This window comes from Scyliorhinus torazame, chromosome 2, assembly GCF_047496885.1.
Source record: "Scyliorhinus torazame isolate Kashiwa2021f chromosome 2, sScyTor2.1, whole genome shotgun sequence".
Lineage (NCBI taxonomy): Eukaryota > Metazoa > Chordata > Chondrichthyes > Carcharhiniformes > Scyliorhinidae > Scyliorhinus > Scyliorhinus torazame.
In genome coordinates this window covers 328,158,428-328,182,995 of record NC_092708.1, presented here as the reverse complement: position 1 = coordinate 328,182,995, position 24,568 = coordinate 328,158,428, and the positions used below count along the sequence as shown (strand labels likewise).

Below are 24,568 nucleotides of genomic sequence, written 5' to 3'. Positions count from 1 at the left end.
CACCCCCACCTCAATCTCGGAGTCAGCCATTTCCACCAAGAGGAATTACCCAACAGATACAGAGAAAGTACAGTATCCAGGCCCACCCAAGATGTGCGTCAAACCCACTAACAAGATTAAAACAAAGAAAAATCTGCAGTCACCGTCAGCAAACTACCCCTACTCCCCACCCTCTCATCCTCGCCCTCAGACACTATCAGGCCCAAATACGCATACAGAAAACAGCACGCGAACATAAACTAAAACCTATTCTAATAAACTAATCCCAAACAAAACAAAAACACAAAGCTCACTTTCTAAAAGAGAACTACCACAATGAGCTGTAGTCAACCCCTCAACACCGCTCCGTTAGCTAACTTCGGCTGGTAAGGAAGCTCCCACTTAGTGAGAAGAAAAATGACTACAAAAAAAGAACAAAGTGTAAAAGCTCCTTTAAACATAGTACTCCAACAGGGAGCGGTATAATTCCACAACAGTGAGAACAAAAACCCATATAAAACCAAACTCCAGACCTAAGCCCAACTTGCAACATATTCAACCCCGACAAGAACTGAAAAATGCAACCGGAGTAAGGATCCCAAACAAATCAACGTGCCCATCCTCAATATCCAAAAATGTCAATCGCCCATGCTTCTTAACAAAGGAATCCGCCTCTCCCACGCATCAAAATAATAGTCTTTTCCTTCAAGTCACGTTTAGCTGCGCCAGGTAAACCATCCCAAACCAGATGAGAGGGCAGACTTGGCTTTGTTGAACACAGCCCTCCTTCTTCGCCAGCTCTGCTCCCACATCCTGCTAAAACCCGATGGCTTGGCCTTCCAATTTGTAGTCGCAATCCTCCCTCGCCCATCTCAGGACCCGCTCTTTTTCTTTGAAGCTATGAAACTTCATGATGGTTCGTCAGGACAAGGCTTCTATTGGCGTGTCCAGTGGGCTCTGTCCAACTCGGGAGGGAATGTGGGTTCACCCTTCTCCACTGTCTTCCCAAACATCTCCGCAAAATACTCTGGGAGTTGGGCCTTCCATCCCCTCTGGCAGTCCCAAAATCCAGGGGTGGAATTCTCCGTTCCTGAGGCTAAGTGCCAGCACGAATGGAGAATCGTGAGTTTCATGACGGGAAAATCAGTGTGAACCCCTCATCGATTCCAGTACCGGTGAGGGCCTAGCACTGGCGTGTGTGAAACGGCCACATATCGCGTGGAAAACGAATCTCTGGGTCCCGGGCCGCACATGCACAGGGCTGATGGCCAGCACCGGTCGTGCTGGGAACCATGGCTCCAGCTGTGCTGAAACCCTAACCCACCCACCCCAACCCCACAGCCCACCCCCCTACCACTCCCTGCAGCCTTAGCAGAAGACCCCAGGCAGCAACATGAATCCCGGACAAGTGTGGCGGCGCTGGACACTATCCGCGGCTGGCATGACGGGTTCCCGACTGCTGGGACCACATGTGGCCCGCGCCGTCGGGAACTCACCCCATCGGTGGCAGAGCATTGCGGGCGGGCTGGCTGATGACGCGCCAATGGCGTTGCAGCTGTGCGCGTCCTGATGATGCCGATTTGGAGGCGGAGCATCGTGGACTGGCATCAAACTGGCGCCAGCCCCGGCATCAGAAGCCATTCTCCGCCCGATCACCGATCCCCATTTCGGCATCGGGCTACAGAGAATCCAGCCCCAGGTGCTTTGCCTCCCAGAATAAATCTCCAAATCATTCACTCTGGCTTTCAGTGATTAATTCGTAGCAGCTATCAGAGACATCTCAGCTTCCAGAGACAATCTGGTCACTATGCCGCGAAAGGGCCATCTCCATGCCTTTTAGCATGATCCCATATGCCTTTACCGTTTTGTTGGTCGTCTCCAATGCCAAATGAATGGGAGCCAGGGCGTCTTCCAGCAGGGATAGGCAATCAATGCTAGTCTTGCCAGCAAAGCGGACATCCCATAAATAAAAATTAGCAGCACTAAAACAATTCCAAACTTACTACAGAAAGACATATTTAATAAACAATCCGATCATTTGACTACATTTTAACATTGTTTAAACTGGGATTGAATGCAAAAGTGAAATAGGAATACCTGGTACTGAAATTGGAAGAAATGCTTTGAAATGGAAACATTTATCAAAACCAGCTCACACTGAGCTGCCTCATACTATGGAGCCATTGTCTTGTATCCTACACAGTGCGAAATGAATAGCAACAGGAGGCTGATGGAATGAAAGTAACCTCCACAGCGCTGCCAAGAATGAACCAAGAAAATCTGATTCTTCTTATTAGCTTACAGCTGATGGCTGTGAACAATACAGGTCAGAAGGTGCAGAGGGGGTTGGGAAAGCAGAACCACACTTTCTTTGCTGTGTTCCAAGCACATGTTTGTAATAGCAACTAATAGAAATGAGACCATCTGCTAAATTGCATAAATAGAGTCAGAGATTTCAATAACAAAAACATTAAACCTTGTAGGAAAGTAGTGAACAGAACCTTTTTTTTTTAAAAAAGAATAAAAGTGTGAAGAGAAGCTCCCTTGATAATAAAATAAACCAAACACTATTAACAGTTTTACCAAGCATCTGAAATCTGACAGCAAGTAAAAAGCTGATGGTGGAACTGTAGGTATGCAATTTATTTCTTCCAATTTCATGAATGTTAGGTAACCAGAGGACAGAGTGCAAATTGTGTGTAGTGAGCATGAATTGCAGTTAACGATGGAATACTCAAAAGGGGCAAAAAAATACACCAAGCCTCTTTCTACATTAAAACAGCTTCCTTAGCTTAAATAATTAGGTAAGAGAATAGGGCAGCACGGTAGCATGGTGGTTAGCACAATTGCTTCACAGCTCCAGGGTCCCAGGTTCGATTCCCGGCTTTGTTCACTGCACGTTCTCCCCACGTGTGCGTGGGTTTCCTCCCACAGTCCAAAGATATGCAGGTTAGGTGGATTGGCCATGCTAAATTGCCCTTAGTGTTGGGTGGGGTTACTGGGTTATGGGGATAGGGTGGAGATGTGATCTTTCAAAGAGCCGGTGCAGACTCGATGGGCCGAATGGCCTCCTTCTGCACTGTAAATTTGATGAATGAGGGAAGAGTGATTTCATTTATCTGCACTCTCTCAACTTATTTGTATGCTGTTGATGTGGACCAATTCCCATCCTTGAAATAGCCTCCTATTGATATAACTGAAACAAAACGGACTTAGTCAAATGTAATGAAAGACCCAATTAGTGAAGTCGTGCCTATTATTTTTTTTACTGATGTTCTCTGGCCATTGAGATACACCCCTACCACCTGCAGCACAATCAACTGCAGCACTTAAATCAAATTGCCTTTCAAGCGTACTGTTCAAAAGCTGATAATAAAGCTGTCGGTAGAAGACGGAAATGGGTAGAAGTTATATAGCTGGCTAGATGCATCAAAAAGGCATCAAACTGGTCAATCCGTGCAGCAAACAGATCGACGTCCATGGAATTTACAGTGCACGAGTTTGAAGTCAGATTAGGTCCATTTCTTTGGGAGGCAATAAGCAGAAATCTTTTTTGTCTCTAAATCAGCCAACACTGGTTATGGGGCTGGTTTAGCACAGTGGGCTAAAGAGCTGGCTTGCACGGGCAGCAGCACCGCTTCAATTCCCGTACCGGCCTCTCAGAACAGGCGCCGGAATGTGGCGACCAGGGGCTTTTCACAGTAACTTCATTTGAAGCCTACTTGTGACAATAAGCGATTTTCATTTTCATTTCATTAATTTCACATGCTCAACTGGGTTACAGAAAAACTGACAACCAAAAGCAAATGTTTTATTGGCGCGCGTGCCTGCCGCTGACGACAGCAAGCGCCAAACAGGGAGAAAAAAAAAAGCAACATAACTAGGATACAAGGAGCAAAAATAATTCCTGATGGCGATGGACAATCCCGAGAATGTATGCATTACAAATGGAAATCAATGATCCGCTTGCTCTGTCACTCGGTTTTGCTACACGTCGCTCACATGAGAATCGTGTCAAGATGTTGCTGGATGATCATGGGAGGGCACCATGGCCAATTCGGACTCACCAAATTCATGTGGATTTTTTTTTGCATACCTCGATGACCCGAAGCTGCAACCCGGGGAGGAGATTTGGGAGGGGGTGGGTGGTTACTGCCATTTGGATGCTCACCTTGTGAAGTTTCCACATGGCCCCCAGCGCCTTCACTTCATGGCTGGAGTGTTTGCCTTCCTCCAGGCACTGGTAGCAGACGGGAGTCTTGCAGTTCACACAGTACATGCTGTGGTTCTCCAGCTCGTGGTCGGTGCAGGTGGAGATTTTGCGCGGGCTCAGCCTCCGGCAGATCCTGCCCTGGGCCGGCGGCACCAGGCGGTGCTTGACGAGCGGCCCCCGCGGGGGGTGGCACCGCAGGCGGCAAGCCTCGCAGTAGAAGACGTCGCACTGCTCGCACATGACCGTGGCCTCCCGGGGCGATTTCTCGCACAGCTGGCACTTGAGGGCCACGGCCCGGCCCTGCTGGTAGCGGTCGATGATCCCCTCCAGCACCCGGTTCTTGGCGAAGCCGCGCAGCCCCCGCTCGTCCAGGATCAGGCTGCGGTGGCACTGCGGGCAGGTGATGCACGAGTTTCGGGGGGGCGCGGCCGGCGAGGGCGGGAAGACCCTCACCCCGTTCGGGGAGCGCTGGCACGGGGTGGTGGGGGCGCTGGCAAAGCCGGCGTACGAGCCGTAGCCGCTGTCCGCCTCGCTGTACAGGCTCATCTTGTCCAGGTCCAGGTAGTCATAGTCGGAGCCCGAGGCGCGGCTCGGGGGCGACTCGGCTTCGGGCGTCTGCACCAGGATGTTGCGGGCGCAGGCCATGCACAGGTTGTGAGAACAGGGCAGAATGATGGGCTCGCGGTAAAAAGCCCCGCACACCGGGCATTTCAGCTCTTCTTCCATCTCCTCCATCGCCGGGAGTGAGCTGCAGACAGAGCTTGTGTGGAGACCCCCCCCCTTCCTTCTCGATTCAGCAAAGAGCTCAATCTGGATGCTGCGTGAATGTTGATGCTGTGGGTTCCCAGCAGCTCGTCCATCCCGCCCCCCGCCCAAAGAGCCGGCACGCGCCGTGCCGATTGGCCGCTCCATCCGGGCCAGGTTCCAACCCGGGCTGTCAATCACAGGGGTGGGGGCTGCTGCTTTCGTCAAAAGGGTGGGGGGCACCGTGCAGTTACATAAGCATCTTGCCGTTCACATCAACAGAGATCGCAGGATGCAAATGTTTCCATGAGTTCGAGCTAATGTACATTAGATGATGATCAATATTCGATTTGCTTTAAGAATACGCGTGAAACTTAACAGGGTGGCGTATTCCATGCCCAGTGTTTTGCGCATTTATCATTGCAATTGCAGCATTTTCATCTCTGCGTTGGATTTCAAGAAGAGTAACACCCATTCTTGATAATGAACCATACCTGGGCAAAACGTTTTCCTTCATTGCGAAACATCTAAAAATTCTTATGTACATACCAACATACAAATTAGGAGCGGGAGTAGGTCACTCGGCTCCTCCAGCCTGCTCCACCCTTCAATAAGACCGCGCCTGACCCGATTATCACCTCAATATCATATTCCTGCCTACACCGCCCCCTCTCCCAACATTTCAACCCCTTGCTTATGAAGAATCTACCTCTGCCTGGAAATCATTCAAAGACTGGACGTGAATGTGGGGGTATGATCAGTAATTTGCAGATGATACAAAAATTGGTGGTAAGATAAATAGTGAAGAGGAATGCCTTAGATTACAGGATGAGACAGACAGACCGGTCAGATGGCAAATGGAATTTAACCCTAAAGTATGAGGTGATGCATTTTGGGAGGACTAACAAGGCAAGGGAATACACAATGAACGGTAGGACACTAGGACGTGAAGAAGACCAGAGGGACCTTGATGTGCATGTCCAAAGACCCCTGAAGGAAGCAGGGGAGGTAGATAAAGTGGTTAAGAAAGCATATGGGGTACTTGCCGTTGTTAGCCAAGGCATAGAATATAAGAGCAGGGAGGTTATGATGGAGCTGTATAAGACACTTGTTAGGTCACAACTAGAGTACTGTGGGCAGGTTTAGTTGTCACGTTGATTGTACAAGAAAAGATGCAGAGGAGATTCACCAGGATGTTGCGTGAGGTGGAGCATTTCAGCTCTGAAGAGAAGCTGATTGGGCTGGGGTTGTTTTCCTTAGAGTCGAGAAAGTTGAGGAGAGGGCCTGATCGAGATGTATAAAATTATGAGGGACATAGATAGGCTAGATAGGAAAAAACCTTTCCCCCTATTAGAGGGGTCAATAACCAGGAGCCATAGATTTACGGTGAAGAGCAGGAGTTTTAGAGGAGATTTGAGGAAAAATCTTTTCACCCAGAGGGTGGTGGGAATCTGGAACTCACTACCTGAAAGGATGGTAGAGGCGGGAACCCTCACAACATTTAATAAGCATTTAGATGAGTACTTGAAACACCAACGTATACGGGGCTATGGACCAAGTGCTGGAAAATGGGATTAAAATAGATAGGTGCTTGATGGCAGATGCAGACACAATGGGCCAAAGGGCCTCTTGTTGTGTTGTAAAACTTGACTCTGCTTCCACCGCCTTTTGAGGAATGGAGTTCCAAACATTCATGGCCCTCTGAGAGAAAATAATTCTCCAAATCTCTGTCTTAAATGGACAGCTCTTCGGTGCCGGTTGGTGCAGCGCCAACCCCTCCGGCGCTGGCCTAGCCCCCGGAGTGCGGAGGATTCCGCACCTTCCAGTCGGCCCAAGCTGTTCTTGAAAGGGTCTCTATCTCTCCAAGCAGTTCTTCCAAGAAATCCCTACACAATAATACGGCAAACATCCCTTTGTTTGCTAACTTTATTTACAAGTGGCTTTTGACCTGTATGGGTTTTGCTTAATTTGAGATAGAGAAGGTATAAATTAATAGTTGAAGTGTTTCCTTTTATTTTAAGAATTGTTTAACTGTTAATCGAAAAGCTATTTTCTGTATGTTAATATGGTTACTCCTGTATTAATCATCAAGCTTGTTTTAATATAAAATATCCCTATTTGTCAGTGGAATCACTCGTGGAGCAAAGTATTCTATTCTCACAGTTTTACAAATTGAAAAATTGTTGGGGTCTCTTCAGGTTTCCTAACATAAATTGGGGTCTAGTCCAGTACCATAACAAAAACAAGCCTGTTGCGACTCACGTCACCTCTGCAGGTCAGGGCTCTGCATTCTCTCACCATTTAGAAAATATGCTTCTATTTTATTTTTCCTGCCAAAATGGGCAATTTTACATTTTTCCACATTATACTCCATTTGCCACATCTTTGTCCACTCACTTCACTTATCTATCCCTTTGTAGCCTTCTATGTCCTTCTCATAACTTAATTTTGTACCTATCTTTGTGCCATTAGCAAATATAGCAACCATATCTTCAATTACTTCTTCCAAGTCATTTCTATAAATTGTAAAATGTTGAGGCCCCAGCACTAATCCCTGTGGCACATCATTTGGTACATCTCATAGAACATCTCATAGAATCCTTACACTGCCGAAGGAGGCCATTCGTCCCATCAAGTCTGCACTGACCCTTCGAAAGACCACATCTTGCCAAATTACTCATTTATGCCTACTCACTATTTCCTGTTTGCTAGCTAATCTTCTTTCCATGTCAATATGTTACTCTTACATCATGAGCTTTTATTTTCCATAATAACCTTTGATGAGGCATCTTATCAAATGCCTACTGGAAATCTAAGTACAATATATCCACCAGTTCCCTTTTATCCACAGTCCTTGTTACTTATTCAAAGGAACCCAACAAGATGATTAAACATGATTTCCCTTTCACAAAACCTCATTGACTCTGCCTGATCACCTTTTTCTAATTTTTAAAAAAATGCCCTGCTATAACCTTTTTAATAATGGTTTCCAACGCTTTCCCTATGGCAGATTTAAGCTAACAGGCTTGTCGTTTCTGCTTTCTGTCTTCCCCCCTTTTTGAATAAAGGACTTGCATTTGTTATTTTTCAATCTAATGGGACCTTCCCCAAATCTAGGGAATTTGGGAAAATGTAATCCAATGTATCTACTATCTCACTAGCTACCTCTTTTAAGTCCCCAGGGTGAAATCCAAATGTTGCAAAAATCTGCTTAGTGTATCACTTCCCTAGTGAGTGCAATTTTGGGGGTTCTTCCCTGCCTCCATTTCCTGATTTATTTCAAGAATGTAACCAGCATTATCTATACTGAAGACCAATGGAAATACATCTTTAATTCATCTGCCATTACCTTATTTTCCATTATTTATCCACAGATTCACTTTCTATAGGACCAAAGCTCACTTTGTTAACTCTTTTTTAATAATATATCTATATATTAAACTATTACTATCTTACTTTATATTTCAAGTTAGCTTTCACTCGTACTCTAATTTTCCTCCCATACCAATCTTTTAGTCATTCTTTGTTTTTTTTATATTCTGTTGTTACCACGCCTGAGCTAGTGCACAGTCAATTCCAGCCCCACTTGACCTGTAATCGCAACACAATTGAAATAACTATTAATTCTTAGAAAATACCCAAAGTCTTTAGTCCTTTTTCTGCCCAATAACTACAGGCACCAGGGTTGTAAATTTAAACACAATTAATTTCTATTAATAATAATAACTATAATTAAATTGGAAGCAAATACAGCTGGTTAACTATTAGCTATTTCCTAACCCCCCTTCTTAAACTCGCCCCACTCTCAACATGCCGTCCTGTTCCCCCGAGGGGGTCCGAGTAGCAGCAGCAGGGTCAGCAATGCCACCTGGGAGGCAGTGGCAGTGGCTGGCACTCACCAGCACAACTCCTTCATATCCAGATATGGTGCCCACACATGCCACCTGCTATAGACCCCCTGACCCTTCAAGCATGCAGCTCACACTGCCCTCTCTTGACCCCGTGGGCGAAGAGAGCCCATAATAAGCAGGTAAGGGCCAAGATAGGGGTGGGATGCCAGAGATCCGATGCCTCAACCCCTATGAGGAATGGGCCCTGGAAATCACAGGGTTGTTGGAGGAGAGAGCAGTCACTGACAGCGAGGTTTGCCTGTGCCGCATAGGTAAGGCTCCACTGCCCCTTTACCCAGATGACCTCTCTCAAGTAAGTTGTTTATGTCAGACAAAATGATCCTTCCTTCTAATTGACCACATGTCCATTGTCTCGCAGGATCTCCATCTGATGAGACCGTACCCTCTGGAGCTGTGTCCCCCCCCCCCCCCCCCCCCCCCCCCCCGCCACCCAAGATACCACCTCGGAGAAGAGCTCTGAGAAGACCACCATCAAAGCATCACAGCTATCACCCCCATCTTTCAACAGCGCAGAGACACACACATTAGTGGACAGGTTTCTGGGGCACCATCTGGTGAGCACCACACAGTTGCTGATGCACATGAGGTGGAGGCAGGAACATCCGAGGGAGTCAGCAGTCGGAGGTCTCCTGCATCCCAGAACTCAGCAGGGTTCCCATCAGAAGCCGAGCCTCGGGAAAAGATTGTCCCAGAACTGATGCAGGTGATAGGACACAGCCGTGACATTCAGGAGAGAGTATTAGCGACATTACAATGATCTCAAAGTCGATTGGAGGAGTCTCAAAGGTTTCAGGTTCAGGAGATATTACCCACAATGCATGGCATTGAAGCCAGCACTGCTAAGAAGGGGACCACAGCGGAAAACCTGGGGCATGACGTCCGCAGCTTGAATGGTGGCGCCCAACGCATAGCTCAGTCTGTGACAACCATGGGTGTGGGCCTCGACTTCTTGTCCCAGTCGATGAGGGACATGTCCCTGATGCAGATGGACATTGCCGAGGCATCCCAGAGTGTGGCCCAGTCACTGAGGAGCATCGCTGAAAGCGTCAACAGCATGGTGTAGATGATGGGGAGCCTCCAGGACTGGCAGAGCCAGATGACTCACAGGCTTCTGGAGCTCACTCCAGCTGCCCCTCCATTCCATGGTGCCCCCCTGGGCTCTACGGGCACCGTCAGGGAGGAGGAAGCGCTAGAGGCCAACCTGAGAAGTGCCATCACAGAGACAACAGCGGTCTCCAGTTCTTTCGAATCCGCCCCCCAGCCCCCCCCCCTCCCCCCCCCGACACCAGCGCATCTCAAGGATAGCGGGCAGGACAAGGTGGCACGGTGACACCGGTAAGTTGGCCCAGGCCCTCCAGAGGACGCCAAGGGCATCAAAGGCCATAGGGTGCTGAAAGCAGCAGGCTGGCTCCCCCTTTGATGTGCATCCTGGGGATACACCTAGACATAGCACTAGACCACGAAAGATCAAGAAGAGTGGACAGGCACGGGGGGGTGGGGGGGGGGGGGGGGGGTCACTATCTATAGCCAGGGGGAATGGAAATGTCAAATGTTAATTTTAAAACATGTAACACCCCATACATGTGAAGCTTCTGTCACATTAATCTTCACAGCAGGCCTGCTTGCACCCTCACCCCCTGCTGCCCTTTGCTCCCACCATCCGCTGCCCCCGGGCACAGTGGTCCAATATCAAAAGCCCCCTGTTGCAGACACTGTTCAGAGAATGGGTGTGAGCATTCTGTCAGCAGAAAGGCAGGAGTCAGACTTTTGCAGAAACTGTGGACCACCAGAACTTTCCTTAGAGCGAGTGATCATCACTCTCCTGCTTTGTATAGTGACCCGCTGACATTGCCGACACAGGCCCATGACCCTGGAGTGATGTTACACAGACCCTTTGAGGGTGGAACCGGGTGTTCGGGTAAGGGGCGGTGTGATGGGGGGTCGGCGTGGGAAGTGGGGGGAGGAATGGGGTTCGGGGAGGAGGGGGAATGGGGAGAGAGGGGAAGGAGGGAATTAGGGGGGAAGGAGGATTGTGGGGAGCAGTCCTGGCAGCGGAACCACATTTTCAGCAGTCTGATGCACCGCTCAATGACAGCATGGGTGGCAATGTGGGCTTTATTATATCGCGTCTCTGACTCGGTCTCAGGCCTCCACAATGGCGTCATCAGCCATGACCTCAGCAGGTATCCTTTGCCTTCCATGAGCCAACCTATCATCCTGGGGTGGTCCTTGAAGACACCTGGGGTCTCCGAGTGCTCCAGGATGTAGCTGTCATGCACACTCCCTGGGTAGCGAGCAGACATATGCACGATGTGAAGTCGGTGGTTGCACATGATCTGATGATCTGAACATTCAGGGAATAGAACCCCTTCCAGTTAATATAAGGCATTCTGTGATACCGCCCCCCCCCCCCTTGGGCTGCTGCTGCTGCTGACCTCCTCCTAACGCTCCGCGAGATAGTCTAGGAACGGATGCCACCGCCTGAGGAACCCTTGCACAGACCCTCGCAAGGCAAACTTTATCCTCTCCAGCTTGATGAACCCTGCCATGTCGTTTATCCAGGCTTCCACACCAGGGGGCTTCGCATCTTTCTATAGTAGCAAAATCCTCCACCGGGCTACCAGGGACGCAAAGGCCAGAATACCGTCCTCTTTTGCCTCCTGCACTCCCAGCTTGTCTGTTACTCCAAATAATGCCAATCCCCAGCTCGGCTTGACCCGGGCTTTCACCACCTTGGACATAGTCCTCTCAAAACCCCTCCAAAACCCATTCAGCGCCGGGCACGACCAGAACATATGAACGTGATTTGCCAGGCTCCCCGAGCACCTCCCACACCTGTCCTCCACCCCAAAGAACCTACTCAACCTCGCCCCTGTCATATGTGCTCTGTGAGTAACTTTGAACTGTATTAGGCTGAGCCTGGCGCAAAAGGAGGAAGAATTAACCCTACTCAGGGCATCAGCCCACAGACCCTCATCTATCTCCTCCCCAAGCTCCTCCTCCCACTGGCCCTTTAACTCCTCCACCGAGGCCTCCTCCTCTTCCTTCAGCTCCTGGTAAATCGCCGAAACCGTACCTTCTCCAACCCATACACCCGAAATCACCCTGTCCTGAATCCCACGTGCCGGAAGCAGTGGGAATTGCCTCACCTGCCGCCTCACAAACGCCCTCACTTGCATGTACCTGAAAGCGTTTCCCGGGGGTAGCACAAACTTCCCCTCCAGCGCCCCTAGGCTCGCAAACGTCCCATCGATGAACAGGTCCCCCATTCTTCTAATCCCTGCCCGATGCCAGCTCCGAAACCCCCCATCCATCCTTCCCGGGACGAACCGATGATTCTCCTGAATTGGGGACCAAACCCAGGCTCCCACCTCGTCCCTATGTCGCCTCCACTGCCCCCAGATCTTCAGCGTCACCGCCACCACCGGACTCGTGGTGTACCTTGTCGGCGAGAGCAGCAGCGGTGCCGTCACCAGCGCCCTCAGGCTCGTGCCCACACAGGATGCCATCTCTAGCCTCTTCCATGCCACTCCCTCTCCCTCCATTACCGACTTGCGGATCATCGCCACATTGGCCGCCCAATAATAGCCACACAAATTCGGCAGCACCAGCCCCCCCCCGGCCCTGCTACGCTCCAGAAACACTCTCTTCACCCTTGGGGTCTTATTCGCCCACACACATCCCATGATGCTCCTTCTTACCCATTTGAAAAAGTCCTTGGGGATCACAATGGGAAGGCACTGGAGCACAAAGAGAAACCTCGGGAGGACCATCATTTTGACCGACTGCACCCTACCCATTAGTGAGAGTGGCAGCATATCCCATCTTTTAAAATCCTCCTCCATCTGCGCCACCAACCGCGTCAAATTGAGCTTGTGCAGGGCCCCCCAACTCCTAGCTACTTGGATCCCTAGATACTGAAAGCTCCGTTCCGCCCTCTTCAGCGGTAGCTCGTCTATCCCCCTTCCCTGGTCTCCTGAATGCACCACAAAGAGCTCACTCTTCCCTACGTTGAGTTTGTACCTCGAAAAGTCCCCAAACACCCAAAGGATCCGCATGACCTCCGCCATCCCCTCCACTGGATCCGCCACATACAGCAACAGGTCGTCAGCATACAACGACACCCGGTATTCCTCTCCCCACCGGACCAATCCCCTCCATTTACTGGACTCCCTCAGTGCCATGGCCAGCGGCTCAATTGCCAGTGCAAACAACAAGGGGGATAAGGGGCACCCCTGTCTCGTCCCCCGGTACAGCCGAAAGTACTCCGACCTCCGCCGGTTCGTAGCCACACTTGCCACAGCGGTTCTATATAGCAGCCTGACCCAACTGATGAACCCCTCCCCGAACCCAAACCTCCGTAACACTTCCTAAAGATACTCCCATTCCACCCAGTCAAAGGCCTTCTCCGCGTCCATAGCTGCCACTACCTCCGCTTTCCCCTCCACCGAGGGCATCATAATCACATTGAGGAGCCTCCGCACATTAGTATTTAGCTGCCTACCCTTCACAAATCCCGTCTGGTCCTCATGAATTACCCCCGGGACACAGTCCTCAATTCCCGTAGCCAGCACCTTCGCCAGCAACTTAGCATCAACATTGAGGAGCGAGATCGGTCTGTACGACCCACATTGCAGTGGATCCTTGTCCCGCTTCAAGACCAAAGAAATCAGCGCCATAGACATTGTTGGGGGCAAGGTCCCCCCTCCTCCCTCGCCTTATTAAAAGTCCTTACTACCAACGGGCTCAGCAGGTCCATGTATTTCCTGTAGAATTCAACCGGGAACCCATCCGGCCCCGGGGCCTTCCCCGCCTGCATGCTCCCCAATCCTTTAACCAGCTCCTCCAGCCCAATTGGTGCCACCAAACCAGCCACCTCCTCCTCCACCACCCTCGGGAACCTCAGCTGATCTAGGAATCGCCGCATCCCCTCCTTCCCCCGCTGGGGTCTCAGACCTGTACAGATCCCCATAGAAGTCCCTAAATACCTTGTTTATTCTCACCGCACTCCACACCGTATTCCCCCCTCTATCCTTAACTCCACCAATCTCCCTCGCTGCCTCCCTCTTACGAAGCTGATGTGCCAGCATCCGACTCGCCTTCTCCCCATACTCATACGTCGCCCCCCTGCGCTTTCCTCCACTGTGCCTCTGCTTTCCCCGTGGTCAACAGGTCGAATTCCGTCTGGAGGTTCCGTCGCTCCCTAAGTAGCCCCTCCTCGGGGGCCTCTGCATAACTCCTGTCCACCCTTAAAATCTCCCCCACCAACCTCTCCCTCTCCCTCCCCTCTCTCTTCTCCCTGTGGACCCTAATGGAGGTTAGCTCTCCCCTGACCACCGCCTTCAACGCCTCCCAGACTACCCCCACCTGCACCTTCCCGTTGTCGTTGGCCTCCAGATATCTTTCAATACACCCCCGCACCCGCCCGCACACCTCCTCATCCACCAACAGTCCCACATCAAGGCGCCACAGCGGGCTCTGGTCCCTCTCCTCCCACAACTCCAGCTCCACCCAATGCGGGGCGTGGTCCGAGATGGCTATGGCCGAATATTCCGTTCCCTCCACTTTCGGGATTAGCGCCCTACTCAAAATGAAAAGGCTCTATGGACGTGGGAAAAGAAGGAAAATTCCCTGGCCAGCGGCCTGGCAAACCTCCATGGATCCACTCCCCCCATTTGGTCCATAAACCCCCTCAGCACCTTGGCCGCAGCCGGCCCCTTACCCGTCCTGGACCTAGAACGGTCCAGTGCTGGGTCCAGCACCGTGTTGAAGTCCCCCCTCATTATCAAGCTTCCTACCTCCAGATCCAGAATCCAACCCAGCATGCATTTCATAAATCATGCATTATCCCAATTCGGGGCATATACGTTCACCAGTACCACCCGCACCCCCTGGAACCTACCACTCACCATCACATATCGACCTCCATTATCCACTACAATATTCAGTGCCTCGAACGGCACCCGCTTCCCCACCAGTATTGCAACCCCTCTGTTCTTCGCATTTAGCCCTGAATGAAAGACCTGCCCTACACATCCCTTTCTCAGCCTAACCTGATCTGCCACCTTCAGATGTGTCTCCTGGAGCATAACCATGTCTGCCTTCAGTCCCTTTAAGTGCACGAACACCCGGGCCCTCTTGACCGGCCTGTTCAGGCCCCTCACATTCCAAGTTACCAGCCGGATCGGGAGGCTACTCCCCCCCCCCCCCCCCCGGCCGACTGGCCATCTCCTTTTTTCTAGGCCAACCAGGTGCCCGCGCCTCCCGCACCCGCCAGTCCCCCTGGCGGCGGACCCCCGCCCCCTACCTCTCCTACTTCCAGCTCCCCTTTGGCCAATGCAGCAGCAACCCAGTTCCCCCTCCCCCCCGCTAGATCCTCATCTAGCCATTTTGCTCCCCCCATGACACTCCCACAAGTCAGCTGACTCCTGTTGACCCCGGCCTCTCCCGCCATTCCATCGACCCCCCCAGTGTGAGAATCCCCCCACCCCTTGGCAGTCAGTGTGCGCTCCTCTCCAGCACTGCCCCCCGCCCCACCCCCATCCTTCCCTAATGCGGGAAAAAGCCCGCGCTTTCCTGAGCCGGCCCCGCCCCCTCTGGCGCAGCTCCTTTTTGCGGCCTTACCCCGACTCCCCATCCCCGGGCCTCCACCCCCCTCTTCCTCCGTGGGGCCCTGCCCCTCCAACACCGATGCCCACACTCTCCCACAGCCCCCACATCAAATCCATTCACCTATCCCCACCCAGCACTCAAACCAAAAGAACATTCCCCAAACGCAGTAAACACAGTAAACATCTCCCCACGACAAACCCTCAATTTGAGTCCAACATTTCAGTCTGTATAAGGTTCCATGCCTCATCCGTTTCAAAATAGTGGTGCCGATCTTGGAACATGACCCACAATCGCGCTGGCTGCAGCATCCCGAAATTCACCCCCTTCCGATGGAGCACCTCCTTAGCCCGGTTGAAACCAGCCCCCTTCTTCGCTACCTCCACACTCCAGTCCTGGTAAATTCGGATCTCCGTGTTCTCCCACCTGCTGCTCTGCTCTTTTTTGGCCCATCTCAGGACACACTCTCTGTCCATAAAGCGGTGGAACCTCACCACTACAGCCCTTGGTGGCTCGTTGGCTTTGGGTCTCCTTGCCAGGACCCGATGAGCCCCATCCAGCTCCAGCGGCCTCGGGAAAGCTTGCGCGCCCATCAGCGAATTGAGCATCGTGCTCATATATGCCCCGGCAATCGGGCCCCTCCACTCCTTCAGGGAGACCCAGAATCCGAAGATTCTTCCTCCTCGGCCTATTCTCCACCCACCACAATTTTTCCGCCCACCACTTGTGCAGTGCCTCGTGCGCCTCCACCTTCACCGCCAGGCCCAAGGTTGCGTCCTCGTTCTCCGAGGCTTTTTGCTGCACCTCCCGGATCGCCGCCCCTTGGGCCTTCTGGGTCTCCACAAGCTTCTCAATCGCCGCCTTCATTGGCGCCAGCATTTCTGTCCTCAGCTCCTCCATGCAGCGTTTAAGAAACTCCTGCTGCTCCTGCGACCACAGTGCCCATGCTGCTTGGTCTCCACCCGCCGCCATCTTGCTTTTCCTCCCTCGCACTTTTCGCTGCCCCAAGATCACTTTTCTAACCTCTCCACTCCTGGTCCAATCCATATAATGTCGGGGGGACCTCGCTGTCACCATCCCACACTGGAAGCCATCAAACAATTGCCGTTGGGGCCCCTCTGAAGAGCCCAAAAGTCCGTTCCCGGCGGGAGCTGACGAACGTGCGACCTACCTAGACATAGCCGCAACCGGACGTCGTAGCCCGAGAATCTTGGTGGGCCTGTAATGCAAACTTTTCAGACTTCGGGTCCTGATGGGTATCCCATTGAGTTTTACAAAATATTTTGAGACCAGCTGGTGCCATTAATGGTCGATATGTTTAACAACGTTTTAGCTCGAATTACCTGCCTGATACACTTACACAGGCCTCCATCTGCCTCATCTTAAAGAAAGATAAGGACCCCACAGAATGTGGTTCTTACAGACCCATTTCGCTGCTGAATATGATGCCAAGGTATTGGCTAAGGTGCTGCCTCTGCATTTAGAACCATGTGTCCTGAGTATAGTTGCAGAAGACCAGACAAGATTTGTGAAGGGGTGGCAACTGTCAGCTAATATACGGTGGGATCTAAACCTTGTCCTCTCGCCTTCTTCGGCCTCTAAGCCAGAGGTGATTTTATCTATGGACAGGGAGAAAGCATTTGACAGGAGTATCTCATTGAGGTGCTTGGGAGGTTTAGATTCGGGCACAAGTTCATTTAATCGGTGCAGCTTCTGTATAGGGCACCCATGGCTAGTGTTTGCACTAATGTGACAAGCTCAGGATACTTCCCACTGAACAGGGGTTCAAGACAGGAGTGTCCATTGTCGCCACTCCTTTTTTCCCTGTTGATAGAACACCTTGCAAAAGCACTGAGGTCTTCCGGGGGATGGAGATGAATAAATGGGGCGGAAGGAGCAGGATTCTCCGTTGGCCGACAGCGATATCGTAATCGGTGATCGGGTGGGGAATCCCTCCCGATGCCCAAATTGGGGGGGCGGCACCGGTTTGACGCTGGTTTTCTATTCTCCGCCCCCTCTGAAATGGCATCATCGCGTCACACACCGCACGGCATTGGTGCATCACCTGAAGGCCCTCCCCTGATGCTCCGCCCCCGATGGGCCGAATTCCCCACCGCATAGGGGATGTGTGGTCTCAGCGGTCGGGAACCCGGCGTGGCGGCCACGGACTGTGTCCAGCACCGCCACAGTCGGTCGGGAGCCGTGCTGCTGGCTGGGGTGGGGGGGGGAGGCTTCCAACGAGGGCTGGGTGGACTGGTGGGGGGTGGCCATGGGGGCAGTATTTGACAGGTCAGGTCTGCGCATAGCCGGCGCCATGTTTTACTGTACGACCGCTGTAGGTTGCCGCTGTGAGCATGCGCAGCACAGACCCGGCCGATTTTGTCATGGAGCTCGGAGTTTTACCCGGATTAGCTGCTAGCCCCTTACTGGTCCCAGGATCGATGAGGGTTCGGCGCCGATTTTAGCATCATAAAACGGCATAATTCCCACGCCAGCATCGGCACCAAGCCTCAAAATCGGAGAATCCAGCCCAGGGTGTTTCTATGTGCTGATGACCTGTTCTTACATCTCACAGATCTGACGCTTTTGGTTCTCCTTCTTTAGCACCATATCAGTGGTTCTTAACATTAATCCATTGATGGCCATTTTGTAGTATCGGATTCGCCGGGGCTGCGGGCAGGGTTGAAGGAAGATGCTCTCGCCTTTTCTTCGCTGATAGTCCGAAGAGGAATTCTGCTGGGATGGAGAGCTTCCACTCCACCTCGTGCTTCGGCTTGGTTAGGTGGCCTTATGGGGTTTTATATACCTGGAAAAAGTCAAATATACTGTTAGGGGATCGGTAGAGGGATTCTACCTGAGGTGGTAGTATTTATCTCAATAAAGTACTTATCTCATACTTTAAAGAGTTAATTACCATCAGCTGTTAGGGAGGGTACTTCGGGTTTGGTTGTGGGCCTAGGGGGTTTATAGGGAGGATTGGATGCAGCTGTTGTTGCTTGTTTTTCTATTTCTCTGATCTTTTGTGTTATTAGCACTACAAATGTACCATGTTTGAAACATTTTCAGAGTTGTGTTGTAGTTTGGATCGTGTATGTTATCTATGAAATCTTTAATTAAATATTATTTAAAATCTTGGTGGACATGGTCCAGGTTGAAGGTGATATAGTTGGATACCCGGGCATATAGAGCATCTGTCACCTCCTGGATGCACCTGTGGGCTGTAGATTGTGAAATCCCACACAGGTCCCCGCCCTGAAATGATCTGGTGGCATAAAATTTGAGGGCTGCAGTGACCTTCACGGCCACCGGGAGCGGGTGTCCTCCCCCACGGGGTGCCAAGTCCATGAGGACATGGCACAGGTGCCGCACTGTCTCTGCTGAGACGCAGTCTTCTGCGACACTGGTGTCCGTCAGCTCATTGAATGATCAATGACGCCTGTACATCTTGGGCCATCGCTGGCCTCCCCCTCTGGATCCCTCATCAGCCTGATGGGTGGCCGGGTCTTCAGGGTGCGCAACAGCCCCATGCACACGGGGTGCAGCCTCCAGCCTGCGTCATCGCTGCTGCCTTCTCCGGCCTCTGCCCGCCTCAGCTACCACCAGCAACGCGAGGGCAGCCTCTGCGGGATCGACACCAGCAAATATTTTTAGATCTGGAAGGAATTGGAGAGACGAACAATCAATTAGGGCTTCCATCCCAGGACCCTATACCCCCCAAGTCTTCCCCACCCTTATGTGTCCCACCTTCTCTCAGAATACCATCCAGAAAGCCAGTTGTGCTGGAAAACCTTGCTTTGCACATTCACGTCTGGCCACATTAGGAGCCCCTTGGCCCCAGGCCTCTGCCGGGAACATTATGGAGACCGTGCTCAGGACCCTCCCCTGATCCACACATTTACCCTTTGGTTGTGAGAAGATCCACAATGCTAAAGCCCTGCTCTTCAGTATTTGATTGTTGACAGCTGCCTCTACAGTGCTGATGCTCCTAGAGTTCAGGCAAACTATTCAGGCAACAAAGTTTGCTTGACTTGCTGTACACTAATCATCTTCGGAGACTTGGTATGTGTGTCTCGAGAAGGCACTTGAGAGTTGAGGAGTGTGAAATGTTGTCACAACTAACAAGGCTAAGTCCTCATTTGAAATAGCCTTCAGCTGTGAAGCTAGAGGCTGCTCACAGTCAAAGGGAGTGAAATTGACTGTCAGGATTTAAGACACAGCAGGGCTCTGTCCTGGGAGTGTTTGGTAAGACATACAGGCTACAGCTGTGGTTGCCCCTGTTATGGGTCTGTACAATATTTAAAGATGGCTTGATGGCCTAACAGACACAAAGCCCCACATTCGATTACAATCTCGCTAATGAGATTGAAGTGAATGTAAATGAGGGTTAATGATATTCTTGCCAATTTTGGGCGAGATCCGGAACTCTTGGCACGAATCTCACTTTTGGCCTTTCCCGCTATTCACCCGGAGCGCTGTGCCAGGCATGGCGTGGTGGTTAAATCGCGCTCCACATCTCTCTATTACCAATGGCCGTGCACGCCAAGACACTGCTTATCTTCAGTTCGTCGCTGTCCTCTAGAGCTGGCAGGAAGACTACAACTAGAGGGCCACCTCCCAGTACTGTACATTTCCCTGGTGTTCTGCATGTTCATGCAAGGAGCGAAAGGAGAGAATTATGAGTGTGAGAATTGGAATAAATTGAGAGGATGAAATGCCAACTGAGTAAGGATGAGTGTGAGATGACAATTAGATGATGGTGAGTGGCTGGTCAGATAGGGATGGAGGAGGTGCATGGGCAGCAAGTTGTGCTGTGCAGGAGAAGTCAGTGAGTGGGTTTGTACTTGAATGTAGCAGCATATCATTAACCTTTAATGTTCCAATGAGGCCATTGAACCTCTTTCTGCGCGGTATCCATGAGCAAAGGGCCACATTCCTGCTCTGATCTCCTCAGCCACTTCCAGCCACATCTGCTTGGTTTCTGAGTCAGGCTTCTTCCTCCCGTCTGTTGGGAACAAAATATCTCTGCAGGCCCAAGGCATGATGTCCAAGGTTGCTTTGGAAAACCCCCGGGCAGCCTTCCCAAATTGTGACTCCATCACTTCTCACTTATCAGTTGCAGAATAGGCTCATTTTGTCCCTTGCTGACGTCCTTTTACATACAGAAGCTTTGTCAGTCAGGTGCGGGTTGTGATCATGCTCTCCCACCTTAAATGGTTAGGAACCCTGGAAGCAGAATTCTAGTTAGTAGTTAAAGAGTCATTAAAAAACCCATTGCTTCAATTTGCAGATCTCTGACCTGCTGAACCTCCCCCGCTACGAGCATGCTCAAACATTAAAATGCAGCCCTTCGTATCTTTTAAAGTATGATTATTTTTGATATTCATTTGCTTAAAAGCAATGCTTGTGCTCTGTCATGAAGCACTTAATGTACTTTAAATGCAGCAGCAAATTGTATGGAAACGCTCATGTGCCCTTCAATGACAATTTTTGTGCAGAAAGCCCACAAACTGTGGAGGAAGAAGTCAATCCTCTGGGAGTTCAGGTCTCACCTTTGTCTCCTGGGTCATCCACATTGTGTGAAACAGGCACTTGCTTGGATAGATGCAGTATTCGAAGTATTAGTGAGTTTGAGGTGACAGTGCAAAGTGACGTGCGGGCCACAGGAGCGAAAGAGACTGTCTTATGGGGACAAAAAAAGGGAAAGTGAGTGCTGTGCAAAATTCCAGAATGGTTATTGGTCCTGCCAAGTTACTTTATCATTTCCACCTCACAGGACCAGTTACAAAATAGAAAAATATTCCATAAACGTGAATGGGGGAGTCAGTTACTTGGCCCAAGTGTAGAACATGATGCAAATCAGTTTGATGGTGTTGTGAGTTCAGTCACTCAGCTGTGCACTATCATAGAGATGTGGAGGTTTTCTCTGCAGGCAGCACTTGAAAAACAAGTGATACAGGTGTCACCCGTGGGCGTACAGATGGCGGGCACAGTTGGAACACCTTTAGGAATGTTTTCTGTGATTATGGTGGAGTCCAAAATCCGATTAAGGCTCAAACATATATAAAAGCAAATGCTCAACACTTTAAAGATATAACTCTTTTTTTATTAACAATAACAACTTATATTTATGTAGCACCTTTAACATAATAAAATGTCCCAAGACAGGACACTAATTCACGTAAAAAAGGTATTAGGGCAATGATCAAAACCTTGGCCAAAGAAGGAGGTTTCTCTTAAACTTCTGCTTATTGGAGTTTTTCTTTTTTTTTTTAACACAAATTCGCACAGAACAAGCAAAAGCAAAAAGACACCTACATGTGTTAATGCACAACAGGTACAGCCCAAAACAACAGTCATAACAGCATTAAGAACAACAGAACCGGATGAATCAGGGACAAAATCCCAATCAGTAAGCCCCCACAGATAAACGACCCGTCTGCACCGAAACAGGACCCAAGCAACAATTTAAACCTACATCAAACCCATAGCTTAAAGTCAGAATGACAGAAGAAGAAAAACAATACCCGAGAACCCCTGTACTAAGGGGAATTTGGATAACTTTTACAGTGCAATTTGAACTCTTCTCCAGGCCCAGACCGGAGCAGGCAGCCCTTGGAGAGAGGGTTGGCTTGCTCCCCTGGAACTGCAGGACCCAACCCCTCATTCACTGAGACCATCAAAACAAGAAAAGAACACGGCCACCCAAAAAAAACCTAAAATCGATATCCGTTTGTCCGTACCACCAAGGCCCACCTTCTAACATGACAGCCACTAGCCTGCAAGGCATCAAAACTAAGAGGAATATAGGTAACGCTCCTAACAGGTCTGAAAATAAATGAGCAAGCAGAAGAGCAAGAACTGCCAGAACTAACTCCTCGGATCCACCATATTCCAACTGTAATAACCTGCACGGAACACACAGGATTGCGTTGATTGTTTTCCCTGAGTGGCTCAATGAGTGTGAGTTCTCTTGCTAACTAGGGGGCTGTTACCATGTGTATATAAGGTTGGCGAGATAGGAACCGACCGTCAGAGAGGACCTGGTAAACTTACCGGGCCCCTTTGTAAATAGTGCGTATTATAAATAAACTCGTCTGATTCCCCTCACCTTGATTAAAATGGTGACAAAGATAAACTGGAACTGTCAATGTGCTACTCTGCCTCCTACGCCATTTCTCCGTGACTTTGCTTCACCTGAGTCTGAGGTACGGCGTTGAGTGTTCACTATGCCTTTGTTCTATTGATTGGATGCTTTTAACCCTGTGATGGAGTTGTGGAATCAGTACGCGTAACCTTTATGATACTTTTTCCGTGCCAACAACATAGCTGATAATGAGCACCAGACTGTAATATTATTGACGGCCTGCGGTGCGCATACATTCGGCGTAATTAAGGGCCTCACGTTTACAGCAACACCCAAAATGGTAGTATTCGACCAGCTCATCGCACTGGTGGGGAATCATTTCAACCCAACACCGTCCATCATTGTGCAACGGTACAGATTTAATATGACGGAAAGGTCTGACCAGGTGCCAGTTGCCAAGCATGTTTCCCGGTTGTGGAAAATCACAGAGTATTGTGATTATGGGGCTGTGTTTGTGGAAATGCTTCATGACCGCTTGGTTTGCAGTATTAACAATCTCAACATATAAAAAAAGGCTCCCGGGTGAAGCTCTACTAATGTTTCTTTGCAGATTTCTCTTTCACAGGAGAGTGCCACTCGGGGCACAGGAACTCAAAGGAATGGAGGTTAATGCCGTTCGTCGACACCCCGCTCACCGCCTGTCTACAACTAGAGTGGATCGCCGCGATGCAACCGGTCCAAAGTCTCAAGCCCCTAGGCCACGACACATGCCCTCTCTGGATTCGAGAGCGGCCAACTCCGCCCTCTGTGAGGTATGGACGTCGAAGTTGCCGAAACTGCTGGCAGTGTGAGGGACAGGGCCCTGACCGCTCGGGAGGAGGCAGACGTGGGCCCTTCATTTGGGCGACCCTGAAGAAGCTGAGTCATAAATGCAGCTGAACTGTGTGGCTGCCCTATGAGCAGCCCTTATTCGCATCTCCGTGTGAGTCAATGGCCTCCTAATCAGATGGAATTAGATACGGGTGCTGCTGTTTCAGTGGTACCGGGCAGCACAGTAGCACAGTGGTTAGCACTGCTGCCTCACAATGTCAGAGACCCGGGTTCAATTCTGGCCTTGGGTAACTGTCTGTGTGGAGTTTGTACGTTCTCCCCATGTCTGCATGGGTTTCCTCCGGGTGCTCCAGTTTCCTCCCACAGTCCAAAGATGTGTAGGTTAGGTGGGTTGGCTGCGCTAAATTACCTCTTAGTGTCTCGGGATGTGCAGGTTATGTTGTGGGGATAGGAGGCAACTGGACAAGGGTAGGGTGCTCATTCAAAGAGTCGGTGCAGACTTGATGGGCTGAATGGCCTCCTGCACTGAGGGATTCTATGATTCTATGACCACGTGTTTGACCGGATCCGACACGGAATGAGTAGATTGTTGTTGGCTAATTCGGCTGCCCGCCTTGCTACGGGGAGCCTTTGTCGATTGTGGGTTCCGTGCTCGATCAGGTGGTTTACGGACCTCAATCGTTGAGTCTTCCCCTAATCGTGGTGCAGGGAGACGGTCCCAACCTACTAGGTCGAGATTGGCTGCACCATTTGCAGCTTGACTGGCAACGTATCCTCAAAGTCGAAAAAGGCAGCTTATATGTGGTGCTACAGAAATTCCCCAACGTTTTTGGGCCTGGCCTTGGAGAAATTAAGGGAGCAGTAGTGAAAATTCAAGTAGATCCGCAGGCCCAGCATCATTTTTGTTGTGCTCGACCAGTCCCCTTTGCGATTGTGGGCAAGATTGAAGCAAAGCTGCAGCGATTAGAAAGCTTCAGGATCATTTGGCTGGTTTTGCTGACTAGATGGCGGCAGTAGTTCCGGTGATGAAACCGGATAAGACTGCCCACCGCTGCGGCGATTACAAATTAACCGTAAATACAGCTTCACGTTTGGAACGATACCCACTCCCTCGTATTGAAGACCTATACGCCACACTGGCAGGTGGCTACACATTTACAAAATTAGGTATGAGCAATGCTTATTTGCAGCTCAAAC

At 50.5% G+C, this 24,568-nt stretch overlaps 1 protein-coding gene across 3 annotated transcripts in view; it reads right to left on the bottom strand.

The window, feature by feature from the left end:
* The window catches only part of trim9 (tripartite motif containing 9), a 148,411-nt gene extending 143,337 nt beyond the window's left edge, over window positions 1-5,074 (bottom strand). For 2 of the 3 annotated variants that reach the window (XM_072489773.1, XM_072489774.1), the window contains exon 1: window positions 4,151-5,074. In XM_072489773.1, the coding sequence (XP_072345874.1) occupies window positions 4,151-4,927 (777 nt within the window). In that variant the 5' untranslated portion in view covers window positions 4,928-5,074. The remainder of the gene's footprint in view (window positions 1-4,150) is intronic. The other variant, XM_072489772.1, reaches the window with a different exon arrangement.
* Window positions 5,075-24,568: the final 19,494 nt, after the last annotated feature.